Source organism: Anomaloglossus baeobatrachus, chromosome 7 (genome assembly GCF_048569485.1).
Source record: "Anomaloglossus baeobatrachus isolate aAnoBae1 chromosome 7, aAnoBae1.hap1, whole genome shotgun sequence".
In the NCBI taxonomy this organism is placed as follows: Eukaryota; Metazoa; Chordata; class Amphibia; order Anura; family Aromobatidae; genus Anomaloglossus; species Anomaloglossus baeobatrachus.
Window position 1 is genome coordinate 26,856,231 of NC_134359.1, and position 22,140 is coordinate 26,878,370.

Below are 22,140 nucleotides of genomic sequence, written 5' to 3' on the forward strand. Positions count from 1 at the left end.
TAAGCAGGAAAGTTTATCCTTGTGGAGAGTGACATGCCTGATAAGCCGATGTAAGGAGACTTTTAGGCCATGAAATGCTTCTCTGTTAAATTAAACATGCAACTAGCCTTTACAGAAATAAAATGATATAATCTCTGGTGATATCCGTAAAAAAATGTAACAATCCTAAAAGTTATTATCAAAGTTTTAACGAGCCTTGCCACATGACGTAGGAGAAGAAGCTAAATCACAAAAAATATTTGCAGACACATGTTTTGTGCTGTTTCCCCCTCCTCAGTGTAAAGCAAGAGATCTAATTTGGTTAGGAGAGAGGCTTGTGACTGGGGCTCTAAGCAGGAAAGTTTTTCCTTGTGGAGAGTGACATGCCTGACAACTCGATGTAAGGAGACTTTTAGACCATGAAATGCTTCTCTGTTAAATTAAACATGTAAATAGCATTTTCAGAAGGAAAAGGATTTAATCTGTGGTGATAGCCGTAGGATGCAACAATCGTTAAAGTCAATATCGACCTTTTAACGAGCCTTGCCACATGACTTAGGATAAGAAGCCAAATCAGAAGCTCCAATTGTACTGTTTCCCCCTCCTCAGTATAAAGCAGGAGATCTGATTTGGTTAGGAGAGAGGCTTATGACTGGGGCTTTAAGCAGAAAAGTTTATCCTTGTGGAGGATGACATGTCTGACAAGCCGCTGTAAGGAGACTTATAGGCCAAGAAATTCTTTTCTGTTAAATTAAACATGCAAATAGTCTTTTCAGAAGGAAAAGGATATATTCTCTGGTGATACCCGTAGAATGTAAGAATCCTAAAAGTTAATATCGAAGTTTAAACTAGCCTTGCTACATGACTTAGGATAAGAAGCTAAATCAGAAACTCCATTTGAGACACATGTTTCACACTTTTTCTCCTCCTCAGTGTAAAGCAGGAAATCTGACTTGGTTAGGAGAGACTCTTGTGACTAATGCTCTAAGCAGGAAAGTTTCTTCTTGTGGACAGTGACATGCCTGACAAGCCGATGTAAGGAGACTTTTAGGCCACGAAATTCTCCTCTGTTAAATTAAACATGCAAGTAGCCTTTCCAGAAGGAAAAGAATTTGGATCTGGTGATACACATAGAATGTAACAATCCCAAAAGTTAATATCGAAGTTTAAACGAGCCTTGCCACATGACTTAGGATAAAAAGCCAAATCAGAAAACACATGTTTTCATGCTTTTTCTCCTCCTCATTGTAAATCTGATTTGGTTAGGAGAGAGGCTTGTGACTGGGGCTCAAAGCAGGAAAGTTTCTTCTTGTGGACAGTGACATGCCTGACAAGCCGATGTAAGGAGACTTATAGGCCATGAAATGCTGATGTAAGGAGACTTATAGGCCATGAAATTCTCCTTTTCTAAATTAAAGATCCAAATAGCCTTTTCAAAAGGAAAATTATTTAATCTCTGGTGATACCCATAGGATGTAACAATCCCAAAAGTTATTATCGAAGTTTAAACGAGCCTTGCCACATGACTTAGGATAAGAAGCCAAATCAGAAACACCATTTGCAGACCCATGTTTTGTGCTATTTCCTCTCCTCAGTATAAAGCAGGAGATCTGATTTGGTTAGGATCGAAACTTGTGACTAATGCCCTAAGCAGGAAAGTTTCTGATAAGCTGATGTAAGGAGACTTGTAGGCCATGAAATGCTCTACTGTTAAATTAAACATGCAAATAGCCTTTTTAGAAGGAAAAGAATATAATCTCTGGTGATACCCGTAGAATGTAACAATCCTAAAAGTTAATATCGGAGTTTAAAGAAGCCTTGCCACATGACTTAGGATAAGAAGCCATATCAGAAACTTAATTTGGGACATATTTCATGCTTTTTGCCAACCTCAGTATAAAAACAAAAACAAAAAAGTGAGCCGGAGTATGAGATGGTATACATGGAACTTGTGAGACCATGTTCACACTGGCCATGAGACAAAGAAACCAAGGAAAAAAAAAAATTGTAAAAACATACCCTGCTGTAACTAAATAAAAGCATAGTGCATATAAACATAGGGTACTTAGTAAACACTGTTTTTGATCAAAAAAAGCATAAAGCTATCCCAGGAGATTTGATTTGGTTAGGAGAGAGGCTTGTAACTAATGCTCTAAGCAGGAAAGTTTCTGACAAGCTGATGTAAGGAGACTTGTAGTCCATGAAATGCTCTGCTGTTAAATTAAACATGCAAATAGCCTTTTCAGAAGGAAAAGAATATAATCTCTGGTGATACCCGTAGAATGTAATGATCCTAAAAGTTAATATCGAAGTTTAAAGAAGCCTTGCCACATGACTTAGGATAAGAAGCCAAATCATAAACTTCATTTGAGACACATGTTTCATGCTTTTTCTCCTCCTCAGTGTAAAGCAGGAGATCTGATTTGTTAGGAGAGTGGTAACATTTTTTCATATTCACCAGTTCTATTAATTTATGCAAAGTTTGGTGAAAGTACAGTTCACACTTAACTATCAAAGCCGATAGTGACTAACTGTATATTTCGGGTTTAATGTCCCTTTAAACCAATAATGAATTTTCTTCAGCCAGAATAAAGACCCATCTCCCTCATGTAATGTGACTCCATATATCCAGCGAGCTCCTGACACAAACACTGGAAGCTGACGTTATTATATACGACAAGTGATTTAGGAATGAAGTTTGGCCTCCATGAACCACTGGCTTTTTATACTCAACAGGCAAACTACCAACAGAAAGATTTATGGATGGCAAATACGCATTATCCCATCAGGATAAAATGCTCAACAATGTTGCTGACAGTTTTATAAGCAATATCTCACCAGCGTCTTGACCTAATTTCCAGCTGTCAATCACGGGACCTTGTTTGCCATCCATATAGTCAACGGAGATCAATTCTGTAGATTATATGCACTAGGTCTTATTGGCAGGAGCTAAATGAGCACTTTAATGGGATCATTCCTTAGACTAGGGTGTATGATCGATACGCAACCTGCCAGCATAAAATATGGTAAATGATGTGTATATAAGAGCTTGGAGTGGTATCCGCGGGGCAATTAGCCATTTATTGCCTTGTGTTTGGAGATGTTGATTATACTATAAAGGACGGGTGATGCTCGGCTACAACCGGTGACAGGATAGAAATGCTCCATCTCAATGCACTTGCCTCAAGCACTGCAATAAATCTGAATAGACCGGCATTACATTACGGGGAATCGGCAATCACTCCGATCTACCCATCACTTGTCTAATAGTGATACAGACAACCTTTTACGCCTGGGTCAATATTCTTCCATCAATAGAAAAAAAAGAAAAACAAACCCACAATAAATCAATGAGAGTCCTAAACATTTATATGACTTGTTAAGGGACAATTAGGTTTTCTCTTCTCGCTGGTTCATTATCGTGGTTTTCACATAATTATGGCAGCGACTGAAAAGCACTTATTGTGTTACGGGTCTTTACCGGCAGCTTTTACCATTTTTTTTCTTGTTGTTACTCTCTGGATATATTAATTATACGAACACTGGTCTAGAAAAAAACAGTGTTGGAGTGGTTGGAACTAAACTATAGTAGGAATTGCTTGGAAATCTGAAAATTAAAGGGAACCTGTTAGATCCGGTATGCACCTAGAACCACGAGCGGCTCTGGGTGCATATTGCTAATCCCTGCTTAACCGTTCTAGCCTAAATATTCTCACAGATAGAGATATAAGAAAGCTAATCTGCATCGGAGCAGTCCCCAAAGATATATAGATAGCCCCCCACATGTAAAGGCTATGGTGATATAGAAAAACACAATACAAAGCTAGAAAAGACAGATTCAGCAAAGGTGAGGCCCAAACTATCTTTATAGGAAAGGATAGGAAGGAGCACTGTCTGCAACCGTAAAAAACCCTAAATACCAGCACTTCTGATATGGAAAAATCCTGAGGTCACACAACCTCTCCCCCACTGTATCAGCACTCAGATATTACTGGGATCCAAAAAAACTAATACAGATGAGGGACTTAATTAATATCAAGCATGACAAAGACAATACCTTGCAGAATCATGGAGCTAAGGATACAGACACTCCCAGCAGGTAATGATCCCATTCCACCAAGAACTCCACACAGACAAAATAGGAATCAAGCATTAGTATCAAAGCAGAAAAAAACAACAAGAAAGTGGAAAACAAACAGTAGAGCTACAAAGACCACTTATCTGAGAGGAGTTCTGGTAGTGAGCAGGGCTGGTTACAGAATGTCCTTAACACACAGGAGACCATTGAGCACCGGCAAGTAACAAGAGAAAACTACTCAATTATATAGTCCCAATCCGACCCTGATTGCCAGTCCTCTACACGTGTGTGGCTTTCGTTCCACAAATCAACTGCACCAGCACTGACCACAAGAGGGACCCCCAAACTGGAAAACGTATTCACAACAATGATAGAAAAAAGTATTTTTAGAGGTCCTTTATTATATGCTAATGACTATTCGCAAGGGCGTTAGTTCCCTTGGCTAGTTGCCCCCCTTAGCATGTAAGCACGCCCCTGTGGGTGCAGTGTCCGAAGCATGGTCACTCTCACCTCTCTGCTGCCTCCGCGCTCGACGATGGATGTTGGCTCAGTGTACGCAATCAGAACATACCCAGACTTCCGGTTATGTGCACTACACCAGGGACGCATACACCCGGCTTCATAGTACGGATAACCGGAAATCTGGGACTTCCCTGCCTAACTGTCCCAGCCTATAGTAGCATAGTTACATAGGTTGAAAAAAGACCTAGGTCCATCTAGTTCAACCTTCCTCCACCAATTCTACATTTGGTCACTAAGTCACTTATAACCAACAATGTTTTGTGTACTGAGGAATTCATCCAGCCCTTTTTAAGAAGCTGTTATATTATCTGCCATTACTACCTCTTGTGGTCGGCATTCCACAGTCTGACTGCTCTAACTGTAGAGAACCTTCTCCTATTGAGCTGCCAGAATTGCTTTTCTTCCACTCGCAGAGTATGCCCCCTGGTCCTTAGTATTGTCTTTGGAAGGAATAAGTCATGTGCCAGTCCTTTATATTGACCACACATGTATTTATAAATATAAATGAGATCTCCTCTGAGACGTCTTTTCCCCCCTGTCATCATACAGGAGGCCTCCATTCCTTGTAGTAGTCTAGTTACCCACCTTTGAACTGACTCTAACTTCTGAATGTCCTTTATAAAATGTGGAGCCCAAAACTGGATCCCATATTCTAGATGTGGCCTTACAAGTGATATATATATAGGGGTAACAATACGTTGGGATCACGGGATCTAATCTCTCTTTTTATACACCCTAAAATCTTGTTTGCTTTTGCAGCTGCTGCCTGACATTGAGTGCTGCTGCTCAGCTTACTTGTAATGAGAATCCCCCGGTCTTTCTGTTTCAGTAGCATAAATAAAGAGATCTATATAAAAAGTATTTCTAAAGATCCTTTATGAAATGCTAATGAGTGCAGGGACTAGCTGAAAGAACGTTACTTCCCTTGGCTAGTAAGCACGCCCCAGTGGGCCTGTTAATATGCTAATGAATGTGCAGTGTCAGAGGCATTGTCGCACTCACCTCTCTGCTGCCACCGCACTTGACGATGTTTTTTTGCTGAGTGTACATGATCAGAACATCCCCAGAATTCCGGTCATGCGCACTACACCAGTTTGAAGCCGGGATACGTCCACCCGGCTTCATAGTACGGATGACCGGAAGTCCGGGACTTCTGATCATGCATGAACACTGAACCTTGGATTTGCTCATCTCTAGTTGTGACTTGCAGCCTGTCAATGGTTTTTAAGCATGTTTCAATAGTATATTAAATTTTGGTAAATTTATGGAAAGGTTAAAGTATAAATATTTGTACAATGGATAGCGAGTTTTAACCAAGAATCATAACACACAATATATTACGGCACTTCTATATTTTTGGCATTTCATCGAATATACTGTATATATTTTTTTGTTCTAGATGTTTCTGGCTCAATGAGTGTCTTTATAAAAAGTAACAATGTAAAATGTAATAAGCATTAAGCCCTGCGAATCTCGCCAGAACACAAAGTTCTTGAGCGGCAGTGATTGGCTCCGGGCTCGTTCACACTGAGCATTGTGCTGAAATCTCATCATTCTCCTGACAGCTCTGCGATTTGATAGTCTATCTCTCATATTGCTTGCAGCATCAGATGTCATCAGATTTACAGGGAAGAACTCGGATAAGCGGTTTGAGATTTTTGATCAAGATAAAATTGTAAGTCGTAGCTTTACCCAAACTTAACTTGAGTAGTAACACAATGTACAAGCTGTCCTAGGGTTCAGTGCGGCTAAGCGCAGGTTTTCATCTTATTTTATAAGATGTATTTTTATAGTTCTTACTGTTTTTCTACATTGTCTGTTTCCTTAGATTTAAAAAAATAATGTGCAAAAATAGAAAAGTATCTCGTACATACAGTTTATATCCCAATCATTTACCTGCTATTTCTTTCTCTTTGTATCAGGTGTATTTGTTCCTGGGGGTTCCTATATTTATGAAAATGAAATTGATTTAAAGGGGGTGTCCACTACTTTAACATTGATGGCTTAGACTAAAGGCCGCTTTACATGCAACGACATCGCTAACGAGATGTCGTTGGGGTCACGGAATTCGTGACGCACATCTGGCCTCGTTAGCAACGTCGTTGCGTGTGACACTTACGAGCGACCGCTAACGATCAGAAATACTCACTTTATTGTTGATCGTTGACACGTCGTTCATTTCCTTAAAATCGTTGCTCGTTTGGTACGCAGGTTGTTCGTCGTTCCTGAGGCAGCACACATCACTACGTGTGACACCCCAGGAACGACGAACAACACCGTACCTGCATCCTCCAGCAACGAGGTGGGCGTGACTTTGCTGCGGCTGCTCTACGCCCCTCCACTTTTATTGGATGGCTGCCATGTGACGTCGCTAGGAAGGTAAGTATGTGTGATGGGTACTAGCGATTTTGTACGCCATGGGCAGCGACTTGCCCGTGACACACAAACGACGGGGGTGGGTGCGATCGGCAGCGACATCGCTAGCGATGTCGCTGCGTGTAAAGTGGCCTTTAGGATAGGGACTAAGACTAAGGACTAAGGACCAGGGGGCACTCACTGCGAGTGGAAGAAAAGCGATTCCGACAGCTAAATAGGAAAGGGTTCTTTACAGTTAGAGCAGTCAGACTGTGGAATATCCTACCACAAGAGGTAGTAATGACAGATACTATAACAGCTTTCAAAAAAGGGCTGGATGATTTCCTCAGTACACACAACATTGTTGGTTATAAATGACTTTGTGACCAAATGTAGAACTGGTGGAGGAAGGTTGAACTAGATGGACCTAGGTCTTTTTTCAACCTTAGTAACTATGTAACTATGTAATAGGTCATCAATGTCTAATTGGTTGGGGTCTGACATCCCGCACCCTCACTGATCAGTTCTCGGTTCCGACGGTGGCAGCTGGAAATGCTCATTTCCGATGCTGCTGCATCTTCTGATAGTGACTATTAATTAGAATGGGAGGTAGATGTACAATACCTGGCCCTGGCCGCTATCAGAAGATGGAGTAGCTCCGGAATTGAGCATTTCCGGCTGCCTGATGCCTCCACTGGGACCAAGAGCAACTGATCAGTGGGGGTGTGGGGTGTCGGTTCCCAGCCGATCAGACATTGATGACCTAACCTACGGATAGGCCATCAATGTAAAACTAGTGGACAACCCCTTTATATGTGCAGATTGAAAAGCATATTCCCATCTAAGATATTTATAGCACATTCGACAGGTTATGCTGATGCCATATCTGCAAGTACCTGACAGATGCCGGCTCTGACACACTCGGGAATGGAGAGGGAACAATAGATGAGCAATACTCTCGATTCATTCCTCTGGGAACTCAGAAAATTGTCAGTCTTCACCATTCATTTCATTACAGCACAAGACAGAGCCCCATGCTCAAGACAGATGCTGATCCCAGTGGTGGAACTTGCATCTACCGGAAATGTATGGTCCTGTGGATATGTTATTAATGTGCTATATGAGACAAATCCATTATTAGTGAGGTTATCCATTCAGGACCTCATCTAAAAGACAAGGTAAAGAGTGGCTACAATGAGCAAGCTAGTTTCTAGTGCGGTGCTGCTAAGAGTATGCCTTGAGCATTGGAGGGTGCCAAAAACTACTCTTTGTTGGTCATTTTTTGGATTGCCATAGGATAGGCAATCCAAAAAATGAAGGCAAAAGTTCGTCACATAGAGGCACTGTCTCTCCACTTGAATAAAAGTGATATTTATTGCTAAAACAATTAATTTCTAGAGTGGACCGCTCTCTTCATCGTGTACAATAAAAATTAAAATTTCACTATATCGTCAAACTTTTTCCTTTATTTTTTTGGATTCTTTATCCCTGTTTGGTGAACAACGAAGAGTGCAGCAATCCACCCCAACCAGAGTTGTGCCTGTGGTTGCGCAATCCTTCCAGGTGAGCCTGTCCATCACTTGGAACCCAGATCATGGATTGAGCAGCCTCACATATGGCAGTGCTTCTCATTTTTCTCCTAATAGGATAGGCAATAACTTTTTGATTTATTAGGACCCTCTGAAATAGTGTGGAGCAGTGGTCGCATATGCTGGCACAGATTCATTTATTCTATAATGGACTACGAGCAAAAGCCATAGGTTGGACTTGACCTTCTCTAATAATCTGGTAGAGAAGAAGTTGAGTTGGAGGACATTTCAAAGCCGTGTTCTCAGAATCAGTGGGATCCTATGTATATGTGAAAACTTTCACTGTTTGGAATAACTCTTATAAAGGGTTGTCCCATCTGGAAAACAAAAAGCATAACTGGCAACCCAGAACTCTATTGTAAGATAACAATTTTTCAGGGATCCAAAGAATGATGGTCTAACATGGTTTTATAACCAGTGTTTTAGAATTCAATATTTATATTAAAACGCACCAACCACGAGGATTTTCCTATATAACCTAAAGCCAGTGCTATACTGGCACTATCATGCTGATTCTATACATACCTTTTGTTGTCAGATTGGTTGGATAGTTTTTCAGATACAGGCAAGCAAAGGTACAGAGCTGTACAGATCTTTGAATGGCAGCAGCTGCCGAATAGCTTATATGGGGGTTGGGTTTTGCTATCTATTCCCGCCCCTGTCTTCTGCCTGGCCTCTGTCAGTGTTAGACTGTATGGGCTGCATTTCTAACATGCCCCTATCACATGACAGAACTGACTCATACCTGGAAGGAGCCCATACAGTCTAGAATTTACACTGTGTGCAGAATTATTACGCAAATGAGTATGTTGATCACATGATGCTTTTATACATGTTGTTCTAATCCAAGCTGTATAGGCTGAGAGCCAACTACCAATTAAGTAAAACAGGTGATGTGCATCTCTGTAATGAGGAGGGGTGTGGTGTAATGACATCAACACCCTATATAAGGTGTGCTTAATTATTAGGCATCTTCCTTTCCTTTGGCAAAATGGGTCAGAAGAGAGATTTGACGGGCTCTGAAAAGTCCAAAATTGTGAGATGTCTTGCAGAGGGATGCAGCAGTCTTGAAATTGCCAAACTTTTGAAGTGTGATCACCGAACAATCAAGTGTTTCATGGCAAATATCCAACAGGGTCGCAAGAAGCGTGTTGGGCAAAAAAGGTGCAAAATAACTGCCCATGAATTGAGGACAATCAAGCGTGAAGCTGCCAAGATGCCATATGCCACCAGTTTGGCCATATTTCAGAGCTGCAACGTTACTGGAGTATCAAAAAGCACAAGGTGTACCATACTCAGGGACATGGGCAAGGTAAAGAAGGCTCAAAAACCACCACCTATGAACAAGAAACATAAGATAAAACTTTAAGACTGGGCAAAGAAATATCTTAGGATTGATTTTTCAAAGGTTTTATGGACTGATAAAATGAGAGTGACTCTTGTTGGGCAGATGGATGGGCCAGAGGCTGGATCAGTAAAGGGCAGAGAGCTCCACTCCGACTCAGACGCCAGCAAGGTGGAGTTGGGGTACTGGTATGGGCTGGTATCATCAAAGATGAACTTGTGGGACCTTTTCGGGTTGAGGATGGAGTGAAGCTCAACTCCCAGACCTACTGCCAGTTTCTGGAAGACAACGTCTTCAAGCAGTGGTACAGGAAGAAGTCAGTATCGTTCAAGAAAAACATGATTTTCATGCAGGACAATGCTCCATCACATGCATCCAACTACTCCACAGTGTGGCTGGCCAGTAAAGATGAAAAAATAACGACATGGCCCCTTGTTCACCAGATCTGAACCCCATAGAGAACCTGTGGTCCCTCATAAAATGTGAGATCTACAGGAAGGGAAAACAGTGCACCTCTGGGAACAGTGTCTGGAGGCTGCGGTGGTTGCTGCATGCAATGTGGATCGTAAACAGATCAAACAACTGACAGAATCTATGGATGGTCGGCTGCTGAGTGTCATCAGAAAGAAAGGGGGCTATATTGGTCATTTATTTTTTGGGGTTTTGTTTTTGCATGTCAGAAATGTTTATTTCTAAATTTTGTGCAGTTATATTGGTTTACCTGGTGAAAATAAACAAGTGAGATGGGAATATATTTGGTTTTTATTAAGTTGCCTAATAATTCTGCACAGTAATAGTTACCTGCACAAACAGATATCCTCCTAAGATAGCCAAATCTAAAAAAAAAACACTCCAACTGCCAAAAATATTAAGCTTTGATATTTATGAGTCTTTTGGGTTGATCGAGAACATAGTTGTTGATCAATAATAAAAAAATCCTCTAAAATACAACTTGCCTAATAATTCTGCAAGCGGTGTACAGTGGCTAGGCAGCAGACAGGGGCGGAAATAGATAGCAAAACCCTACCCACATGTAAGCTATCTGGCAGCTGCTGCCAATCAAAAAACTGTACATTTCTGTAACTTTACTTGCCTGTATTTCAAAATCTATACATCCAATCTAACAACTAAAGGCATGTATAGAATCAGCATGATAGCACCAATATAGCACTTTGCTTAGCTTATATGGAAACATTCTGGTGATTGATCATCTTTAAGTGTCACATTTTCTATGTACATTTAGGAAAATACTAAAAGGAACCTGTGATGTAAAAAACACTATTGACCTTCATTAATGGGGTTAATTTGCGTGAGCTGTCACGGGCAGGGTCCTCTATCCTCCTGTACCTGTCTGTGCTTTGTATTTTTATGATTATTGTACTTGTCCATATTATGTATACCCCTTTTCACATGTAAAGTGCCATGGAATAAATGTCGCTATAATAATAAATAATATTAACAGTAATGTTAATAGCATTCTGCCACTGCACAGAAGCCCTGCCACTGAGAGGAAATTACCTTTATTCCTCTCGGCAGCTTCCGGCTTTCGGTCATAGGTGAGCAGTCGGCGAGGGTTCAGTCACCACTTAGTGCATAGTGAGTGGCCAGTGTAACCACTCTCCTAACACTGACTGACAGCCAGCTCTGTAGAGATGCAATTCTGTGCTATCAGTCAGTGCCGGAGGAGTGGTTACATCAATTAAGAAATAACGTGTGGAACACCATTCGAAGTCTGAACTGGGTGCAAAAACCCTAAAAACACCTGCTGCACAAAGTAAAAGTAAGTCGAATGGCACTCACCGGTAAAGTTGTGTCAAAAATCTTTTAATCCAACATTAGAATACACGTGAAGGCATGGGGGAGGGAGGTATACATGGCACGTCGGACGACGGCCGATTCGCGTCTTGTTTAACGCTTCTACGGGGCCACACCCTAAAAAACTTCACTTTATAAGGAGAAGGGCTGCACACCAGCACCAGTGCAAGGGGAATAAATGTAAAGCAGAAACTGCTATATGAATACTGGCATGAAAAATACAATAGCTATATGTAAGAATGAAAATATGACAATGCAATCTGCATAACTGCCATGAACTTTAAGAATAAAGAGAAATTTTTTAGGGTTTTTGCAAGTTTTTTAACTGCAAGAGAGGACACACATTAGCTAGGGACCCCAATGTAAGGGGTACTTTGCACGTTGCGACATCGCACCTGCGATATCTTCGGGGTCAAATCGAAAGTGACGCACATCCGGAGCCGGTAACGATATCGCAACATGTAAAGCCTAGGAGAGAAGATGAACGAGTGTGAAACAGTCAAAAATTGGTGATCTGTGTCAAGTCGTTCATTTTCATGTCGGTGCGTCCGCAGGTACGATGTTGTTCCTTGTTCCTGCAGCAGCGCACATCGCTGTGTGTGAAGCCGCAGGAGCGAGGAACATCTCCTTACCTGCCTCCCGACGGCAATGCAGAAGGAAGGAGGTGGGCGGGATGTTTACGTCTCGCTCATCTCCGCTCCTCCACTTCTATTGGCCACCTGCTGTGTGACGTCGCTGAGACACCGCACGACCCGCCCCCTTAGGAAGGAGGCGGGTCGCCGGCCAGAGCGACGTCGCAGGGCAGGTAAGTGCGTGTGAAGCTTCCGTAGCGATAATGTTCGCTACGTCAGCTATCACACAATATTGCAACTGCGATGGGGGCGGGTGCTATTGCGCTCGGCATCGCTAGCATCGTCTAGCGATGTCGCAGCGTGCAAAGTACCTCTAAGAGAATACCGTGACGAGGTGTTGGGGCTCTGTTGTATTGATCAATTCAATTGCTAAATTTCTCTTTATTCTTAAAGTTCATGGCAGTTATGCAGATTCCATTGTCATATTTTCATTCTAACATATAGCTATTGTATTTTTCATGCCAGTATTCATATAGCAGTTTCAGCTTTACATTTATTCCCTTTGCACTGTCACTGGTGTGCAGCCCTTCTCCTTATATAGAGTGGTTATACCAGCTGATCACAATGCACTCAGCAGTGAATGAAACCAAGCCGGCCACTCCTCTATGACTGAAAGCCCATAGCTGCCAGGAGGAATAAAGTTCATTTCCTCCCGGCAGTAGAACTCTCAGTGTGGCAACCACATAACCTCAGAACCCTATTAACCTACAGATTAACCCCATATCTACAGGTTAATAGCATTTTTTTAAATGACTGGATGCCTTTAATATGATTTCCAATTAATTCTCAAAGGGGTTGTCTCATGACGTGAACCACTGGTCTTACCCCAAATTGGTGCATATGAACATTATATAAAGAGGTCAAAATCAACAGTTTGTTGCAATAGGTCTTGTGGTGATCAGTAATGCTGAATCTACATATGTTTGACCTTGTAAAGTGTAAACAACAGAAGAATGCAGCTACTCTCAAGAAATCAAGGGTAAGACAATGGACACTCATCAAGAAATGTTGCAACAATTGATGCAACATTTGTAATTCTATAGATCACAAATACTAGAATTTTACATATTCTTGCAGATATCACGACTTTACCCTATACAATGCACTATTAAAAGAAAACATATCAACTCTGGCATTTACGTACAAATTAATAACAACATTACATTTTTATAATTAATACAGTAATTAATCCATAATTAATTGGATCATCCTTAATTTGTTGACATTTTTTTTCCCTTCCATCCTCTTCCAATTGAAATTAAATCTGTCAATTTCTAATTCTCCTGAAATTTTGACACATTTAATTCTTGGAAATCTGTCACTTTTAATGTAAAACACCAGATACATTCACTGTCCAAATAGCTGCCTCTTAAATGAGTCTGATGAAGCAACTGACAGTTACGTAATTGCTACAACTTTAGCGAATGACATTAATGATGAAGCCGAGGATATAAAGCGGCATCAGTCGTCACTTCTGAATGATGCTCCCGGTATAAGGGATTCAGGTCCATCAGCCATTGAGTCAAAGTCAATTAAAGGCACAAATGTAAATGACAGAGCTCTTACCCGTTACCGGGATCCACCACGATTCCTCGGGGATGGGACATGTCTCCTTCCAATAAAGTCTTCCTGCTCTGTGATGCCTTTTCCAGTCGAGCTACGTTGATGGTTTTCTTGTGTCCATCATTTGTCCAGTAGAGATTATTCCCAATCCAGTCGACCGCGATTCCTTCCACGTTGTCAAGATCTGTTTAACATAATAACCACAGTGAAATTAATTTGCTCTTCGAATGTATTTCACTTCAAGCTTTCACTTATAACCTTTGGGTAACTGCTTTTACAGTGATGAATTATTAAACATAGAACTATGAGAATCACGTTAGGAAGAATTTAGAAGCGGGATCAATCTAATCAAAGTGTAAGCTTGAAAGGGCACAAATGGGCTTTCTGTTTTTATAGAAGAAAAAGTTTCTGCATGGAAGACTTTTTTTTGAAAAGTAGACATATCACTAATTATCTTATTGTCGTTATTTCAACTCTTGAAAATAAAGATGATCATTTCCTCCATCAAACTGCAGGAAAGTTAAAAGCGGGGGCCGGAAGGCTCTGTCCCAGGCCCAGTGCTGTGTAATATCCGCAAGGCTCTGTCCCAGGCCCAGTGCTGTGTAATATCCGCAAGGCTCTGTCCTGGGCCCAGTGCTGTGTAATATCCGCAAGGCTCTGTCCTGGGCCCAGTGCTGTGTAATATCCGCAAGGCTCTGTCCTGGGCCCAGTGCTGTGTAATATCCGCAAAGCTCTGTCCTGGGCCCAGTGCTGTGTAATATCCGCAAGGCTCTGTCCTGGGCCCAGTGCTGTGTAATATCCTCAATGCTCTGTCCTCGGCCCAGTGCTGTGCAATATCCGCAATGCTCTGGCCTGGGCCTGTGCTGTTTAGTATCTTTATAAATGATCTGGACAATGGAATTACTGGGGAACTCATACAATTCGCACATGATACTAAGATAGGAGGAGTAGCCAAAGGCCACTTTACACGCTGCGATATCACTAGCGAGATCGCTAGCAAGTGTATCCGCCCCCGACGGTTGTGCATCAAGGGCAAATCGCTGCCCATGGTGCACAACATTGCTCAGACCCATCACACTACTTACCTTCCCTGCGATGTCGCTCTGGCCGGTGATCCGCCTCCTTTCTAAGGGGGCGGTTCGTTTGGCGTCACAACGACATCACTAATAGAAGCGGAGGGGCGGAGATGAGCGGGTGGGACATCCCGCCCACCACCATCCTTCCTCATTGCGGGTGGCCGCAGGTAAGGTGAGGTTCCTCGTTCCTGCGGTGTCACACATAGCAATGTGTACTGCCGCAGGAACGACAAACAACCTGCGTCCTGCAAAAGCAACAATATTTGGGAATGGAGGAGCGTGCCAACAAGCAACTATAAGGTGAGTATTTTTGCTTGTTAGTGGTCGCTCGTACGTTTCACACGCAATGACATCACTAACGAAGCCGGATGTGCGTCACGAATTTCGTGACCCCCAACGGCATCGCGTTAGCGATGTCGTTGCGTGTAAAGTGGCCTTAACACTAGAGAGGAAAGAGATCGTATTCAGAAGGATCTAGACCAGTGATTCCCAAACTCCAGTCCTCATGGCTCTCAACAGGTCATGTTTTCGGCAATTCCTTAGCATTGCACAGGTGATGGAAGCATTATCATGGCATCACCTGTGTAAAGCTAAGGAAATCCTGAAAACATGACCTGTTGGGGGCCATGGGGACTGGAGTTTGGGAATTACTGATCTAGACACTCGAACAATGGGCCGACGAAAACAGAATGGTCTTTAACAGGGACAAATACAAAGTCTGGGTAAAAAAAATGTAAAAAGAAGTGCTTTAGTAGATTGTCAATAAATATTGATAATAACCACTACAAGATCAGGGCTGTATTGGTAGAAAATTATAAAGGTGGGTAGTGTTCTTTTTTTTAACAGATATAATATTTCGATCTCTAAATTTTAATTAATGTACATTCAATATTTCTGTTCTCCTGATACCGTGTCTGATAAAGCTAAATGGAAGAAAATCCAATGTCTGACTCTAATGTAACGGGACTAGAGCCCACCACAGAGGTAAAGAAGCCAAAGTGCTTGAGACTGTGAGAATACAAAATGTTTTTCTATATGCTTTTTACTGTGAGAATATATATATATATATATATATATATATATTTTTTTTTTTTCCCACAGTAAAAAGAAAATTTGAGTATAGAAAAGCATATAGTAATATACATATATATATACATATATATTATATATGCTTTTCTATATTCAATCTTTCTTATTTTATGAGTAAGAAGAGAGAGCCTGTTCTCTGGTTATTGTTGCATATCAGGAAAAGCATGTATGAGTATAACAAGGTCAGCACCTGGCGTCATGAGACAAGGGCCTCTCAAGCTATGGTGAATTCAAGATAAAGCACCCCGGAGCTATGTGACAACGGCACCATGAGCAATGGATGGGACTGAGAGGGGAAATTCCAAAAATGGATAAACGTCACAGACTATTTGCATATGTTTTTAATATAGCCAATGGCATACTTAGGAATTTTACTAAAAGATTAACCCATTACTGCTCTGTAAAAGACTTGTAAAAAAAATAAAGCACTTCACATGGGCAAATTCACCGAGAACGAATTGATACCAGATGTTATCTGTGTGGTCTGGAGTTCTCCGCCAGCACTCAGTGACTTTTAAGCAGAGATGTCAGCAGACGTTCACTGTTAAGAAGGAGATTTCCAAAAATATGGAATTTCTCCTTGAGAAGAGCATGCAATCCCCCATCTTCACCACATACACAACCCCTGTTCCATGAAGTGAGCCAGTCGGGGATGCAACTACACCCTCATATCTCGGCTGAACCCCTGACCGGTCTTTCACTCTCTCATAGAGAACATGGGACTGCTTGGCGAGCCAAGTGTTCTTATGTATAGGGGAGATGGCTGAATAACAAATGTCTAATATATGGGGACCTTAACTGCCACAATCTTCTGAAGACTTTTTCTTTTATGACTTGTGATAGGATTTACCTTAAATGACAAATTTGGGATGTACTGAACATTATTCAGAACATTATGATTCCAAATCTCAAAACAGAAAAGTAAGAATAACAATGCAACATCTTCTCAGTTCTTTATATTTATGTCAGATGCATTTGCTCTTGACAGCACAGACACATTTAATCTTGATTTGTACTTTTGTTATGTTTAGGGGGAGAGATTATTTCATTCCAACAACTTTTAATTCACTAAAAGCAGAGTGATTGTTTCATCATAAACACATCTGACAAGTATTGTAATATCCACAAACACGATCACCCATACCTGTAATTAGTTGCTAAGCAGAACATAATAAAAGCATCATTATAAGATGGCGTGCTAGACCCTTTACACCAGAATACAATATAGAAAACAAAAACAGAGAAATAAGTATATTATTTAGCAATCACTCCGGAATGTTTTTCTCACATTTTCCTGGTAATGACAATTTTTCAGACTTCTATCTAAACTTTTTACTCATGTAAGGGGTCCATTACACACTGCGACATTGCTACCGATATATCGTCGGGGTCACGTCGCTAGTGACGCACATCCGGCGCCGGTAGCGACATCGCAGCGTGTTACACTAATGAGCAACGATCAACGATCGCAAAATCGATCCAAAGCGGTGATCGTTGACATGTCGTTTTTTTCCTTAATATCGCTGCTGCCACCGGTACGATGTTGTTCGTCGTTCCTGCGGCACTACACATCGCTATGTGTGACACCACGGGAGCAACGAACTTCTCCTTACCTGCGTCCACCGGCAATGCGGAAGGAAGGAGGTGGGTGGGATGTTGCGTTCCGCTCATCTCCACCCCTCCGTTTATATTGGTCGGCCGCTTAGTGACGTCACTGTGACGTCGCTATGACGCCGAATTCACCTCCCCCTTGAGGGAGGGATTGTTCGGCGGTCACAGCGACGTCGCTGACAAGGTATGTGCGTGTGACGCTGCCATAGCGATAATGTTCGCTACGGCAGCAAGCACCAAATGTCGCACGAGCACCGGGGGCGGGTGCTATCGCACTCGACATCGCTAGTAATCGCTAGCGATGTCGCAGCGTGTAAAGTACCCCTTACTCTTCCGTTGCCGGTGTTTCAGAGAAAGTCTTGATGTTTCTCAATCTAGGTTCAGGTAAAGCTTAGAAAACAACAGCGAAATATATGCCTCAAACAATTAGAGTGATTCCAAAACAGAGCTCCAAATTCCAAAAGTCATAATTGAGGGGAGAGAAACACAGAGGTTAAAATTAGAGATGAGCAAACATGAGGTTTGGTGTTCTGTGCTTCTATCAAGCACAGACTTTACAAAAAAAATCCAGAGTTCAGGTTAGGAGTTTGGGTGCTTTACGTATGCAAACCACTCACGCGAGCATCCCTGTGTTCGGGTACACTCGGTGCTCAGCCCAGCCCAAGCCGCTTGCAGTGTTTGATCGGCTCACACTTGGTGTAACCTCAGTGTGATCGGATGTAGTATGCACCCCCCAAAAAATGGAAAAACCTCACCCACCCCCGGAAGTGATCTGTTTATGGCTGGCTACTTAAGGGCGAAGATCTCAACTGCTCAATTAGTGACTTCCATTGGGGTTAAGGTCAAGTCCGGTCTTAAACCACACTTTATCTAAAGTCCGGCTGAACCCACCAAACGTCCACAGGTTCACTCATCTCTACTTAAAATATACAGTTGTGTCCTAACTTACCTTTTCTCCTGCCCCAATATATTCTGTAATGAGATGACCAGCTTTAGAAAAGATAACCATGGTACTCAGAGGAGAAATGTTTATGCTGTAGGTGTCTGTACCCAGTGGTTGGTTGGGATGTGGATTATAGCTGGTCAAGGTTTTTATGTATTGAATTTAGGAGAAATTAGAGTTCTTGATGAAATTTAGGGAAAGATAACGGTGACATATGAGTAGTTTTACATCAATTGGGTATCCAAGTGGTGGCTATCAATACATTATGGCTGTTTGAATGGATGCAATGGATATGGAACGTTCTATAAGAAAATATATTAATACTGAGCTTTAATGATCATTTTCAGACTTGTATCTAAACCTTTTACTCATGTAACTTTTCCATTGCTGGTGTATCAGAGAAAGTCTTGATGTTTCTCAATCTAGGTCCAGTTAAAGCTTAGAAAACAGCAGTGAATTATATGCTTTGAAAAATTAGATTGATTGCAAATTACAAAAGGCATAATTGAAGGAAGAGAGTAAAAGAGCTTAAGAGTAGAGAGGAGCAAACCCGAGGTTCGGTGTTCATACCAAACACAGTTTTTTACAAAAACAAAAAGAGAGTTCCGGTTTGGAGTTCGGGTGCTTTTTGCTGTGCTCAGATGCACTCGGTGCTCGGGCAAGTATAAGCCACTTGCAGTGCTTGATCAGCTCACAATGGGGGTAACAACAGCGATAACGGATGTAGTGTGCACCAAAAAAATCCCGCTGGCTGTTTGTGGCCGGTGAGCCAAACTGCCCAATCATTAACTTCCAATGACGTTCAGGTCAAGTTTGGGTCTGGCTGAACCAGCAGAACCCGAACTTCCATGGGTCTGCTCATCTATCTTCATTAGTAATGGAAGCCATGATGCTATTGAGAACAAGTCCTTCCATTTTAAAGGGTTTTTCCTAAAGTATTAAGTTATTCTCCTATCCATAAGATAGGTAATTTCGTACTGAACACTGGGAGTCTAAACTCTGGGAACCCCAATGAACCTGTGAATAAGTATATGGAAACTGGCAACCAGTAAAGTAGAGGTATGCATACCTGAGCCCAATTCCTTTATTCTCTTAGGCCTCTTTCACACACGTTTTGCATGGTCCATGGTGTAGGTGTGTATGTGTGTGTGTGTTCAACGTGTACTATACATGTGCTATATGTGTGACATTCGCATAGCACACTAACAGCATGAACTTCTATACTCGCCCATCCTCAGCTCTGCTGTCTCCGGTGCTGCTGCTGCTTCAAGGTCCACAATGCAGTGAATATTCATGAGCATAATGAGCGGGCCCGGAAGCAAGTGAAAGCAACTCTGAAGACAGCAGCGCTAGTGTGAGGTGAGCCTAAAAAATAATTTTATTTCAAAGACCCGTGTTTTCTTCGGTACATGTCACGCTGATGTCACATGGATCACATCAGTGTGCCGTAGATGTGACATCCGTGCTACAGAAGAAAAATGGACAGGTCACCTTCTAGGGTACATGGACACACATTCTGCTCCACACGGACACACATCCCATGTGAAAACACCCAGGTGTGCGTACACCCAATGATTTTAATGGCTCTACGTGTGTCTGTGTCTCCTGTATGTATGAAAAGGGATGTCACACATACCGGAAATATGGACGTGTGAATAGGGCCTAAAGGACTGCAGGAGAAAGCTGAATACAGCCCTCCACTATTTCAGGCAGTTCCATATTCAATGAGTGGAGCGGAGGTCAAGCATATGCACCGCTGTGCCTGTAGAGCCTGATTCCTGGGTTCCTGAACTCTATTTTTGGAATTGGTTGGGTTTCAGCGGTTGGAATCCTGGTGATCATCAGTAATATCTCCTCATTCATGTATATTGGTGGATAAGTTACTACTATGCGAATACCACTTTGCATTATGACTTTCAGTAGGTTTCCTATCTTATATCTTGACCTTGAGCACGTTGGTATTTAGAAGATACCTCTACCAGTCTTTATCCAGTGCCTCCAAGTATATGAAGTCTATAAAACCTTAAAAATGTTGGGTACGGAGAATATAGCCATATTCAGGGGCCATACACAGTATTCCGCAAATCTTGACCTCATTACTTACCATCCTTAAGGATAGTTTCTCTCCCGGTCCCATCAATCTTTTGACGACCAATGAGAAAACTGGTGGTGTCCGCAAAGTAAATATAGTTGGATTCTGCATGATAATCCAAAGCTCGGGGGTTCACTAAGTTATCTATAGGAAGCATATATTCATCGGACACTCTGGTGTTCAGATCCATTCCTCTAATGATTCCCGGACGTCCTTTTCCATAAAACAGGAACAATTCATTCTTAGGTTCTGGAATAAAAAAAGAAAAGTGCAGAAAATTAGGTTTACACCAGGAAAAAATGTTGTCCTACTAAAATGTGACCAATATAAACTCTTTCCGGTAGAAGAATGACCCAAAAACAAGATGATCGTAGCTCACGCTCCTTGTGGAACTATCAGAAATAAGCTGTAATCTGCTGGGGAAACTAAGGCATAAAGTCACAAAAGCACCTCCGCAGGGGAAATTAAGCATTACTCATAGATATTTTCTCTCTTCTAGAGCAAGATTTACTTTCGAGAAAAGTGAACCATGGACTCCCCTTCATTAGGGTTGCCCATCATTAGTGATGAGCAGACCTGGACCGTAAATGTCCAGATCCATGCGGTTTTAAACATACTCAAGTGACGGGCCCGGAATTCTCAAGAAATTCCAGCTAATGATGACAATCCAGCACTTGGGGAATAAAAAAAATAAAGGAAAAATAAAGATGACAATAATACAACAAGCGGGGTTAATAAAGTGGTGAAAGAGGGTTTTGTTTTGTCTTTAAATCCAAATACAGGATTTTTTTGGGTGTTTGCCTTTATTTCTTTTCACTTACAGATTAGTAAATGGGGGGGGGGTCTCATAAAGGCCTCCCATTCTAATCTAGGGCTTAGGGGCAGCGATGGGCTTCCATCAACCCCTTATTACCCCGATTGCCACCACACCGGGACAATCGGGAAGAGCTGGTAAAGTGCTGAGATTGTTGCATCTAATGCATGTGACAATCCTGGGCAGCTGCAGGCTGCTATTTTTAGGCTGGGGGGCTCCCAATAACCATGGATCTCCCTAGCAGGAGAATATCAGCACTCAGCTGTCAGGCTTTTTCATGACTGGGGATCAAAATTGGGAGGGACCGCACGCTGTTCTTTTTTATGGGGACCGGAATCTGGCCAGGTTCCTGGGATCAATCCCAGGCTGGAACCGGATTTAAAAAAAATCAGATTAGGTCCTGTGGCCCTGGTTATCTGTGAATCTGCCCTTCACTACCCATAATTTGGGAGACCTGTTTTGATTTTTTTTATTAAATGCATGTAATGTGGCCTAATAATCATTTTTCCAATTGGGATTGAGTATTCTTTCACAGTTTTCCTTCTGTGCTGCACTGTTGATTTCTGGCTGCATAATGAGTTAACTGAGAATGTGATAGTGAGCTCATTCTGATGGGTTATAACTTTATCTGTCTTTT

General features: G+C 41.9%; 1 protein-coding gene across 5 annotated transcripts in view; it reads right to left on the bottom strand.

Annotated features, from left to right (window-relative positions):
- LRP1B (LDL receptor related protein 1B) overlaps positions 1-22,140 on the bottom strand; it is a 2,012,817-nt gene that overhangs the window by 944,171 nt on the left and 1,046,506 nt on the right. For all 5 annotated transcript variants that reach the window (XM_075317168.1, XM_075317164.1, XM_075317167.1 and 2 more), the window contains exons 11-12: positions 20,702-20,938; positions 13,882-14,062 (exon numbers count right to left, since the gene is read on the bottom strand). In XM_075317168.1, coding sequence (XP_075173283.1) covers positions 13,882-14,062; positions 20,702-20,938 — 418 coding nt within the window. The remainder of the gene's footprint in view (positions 1-13,881; positions 14,063-20,701; positions 20,939-22,140) is intronic.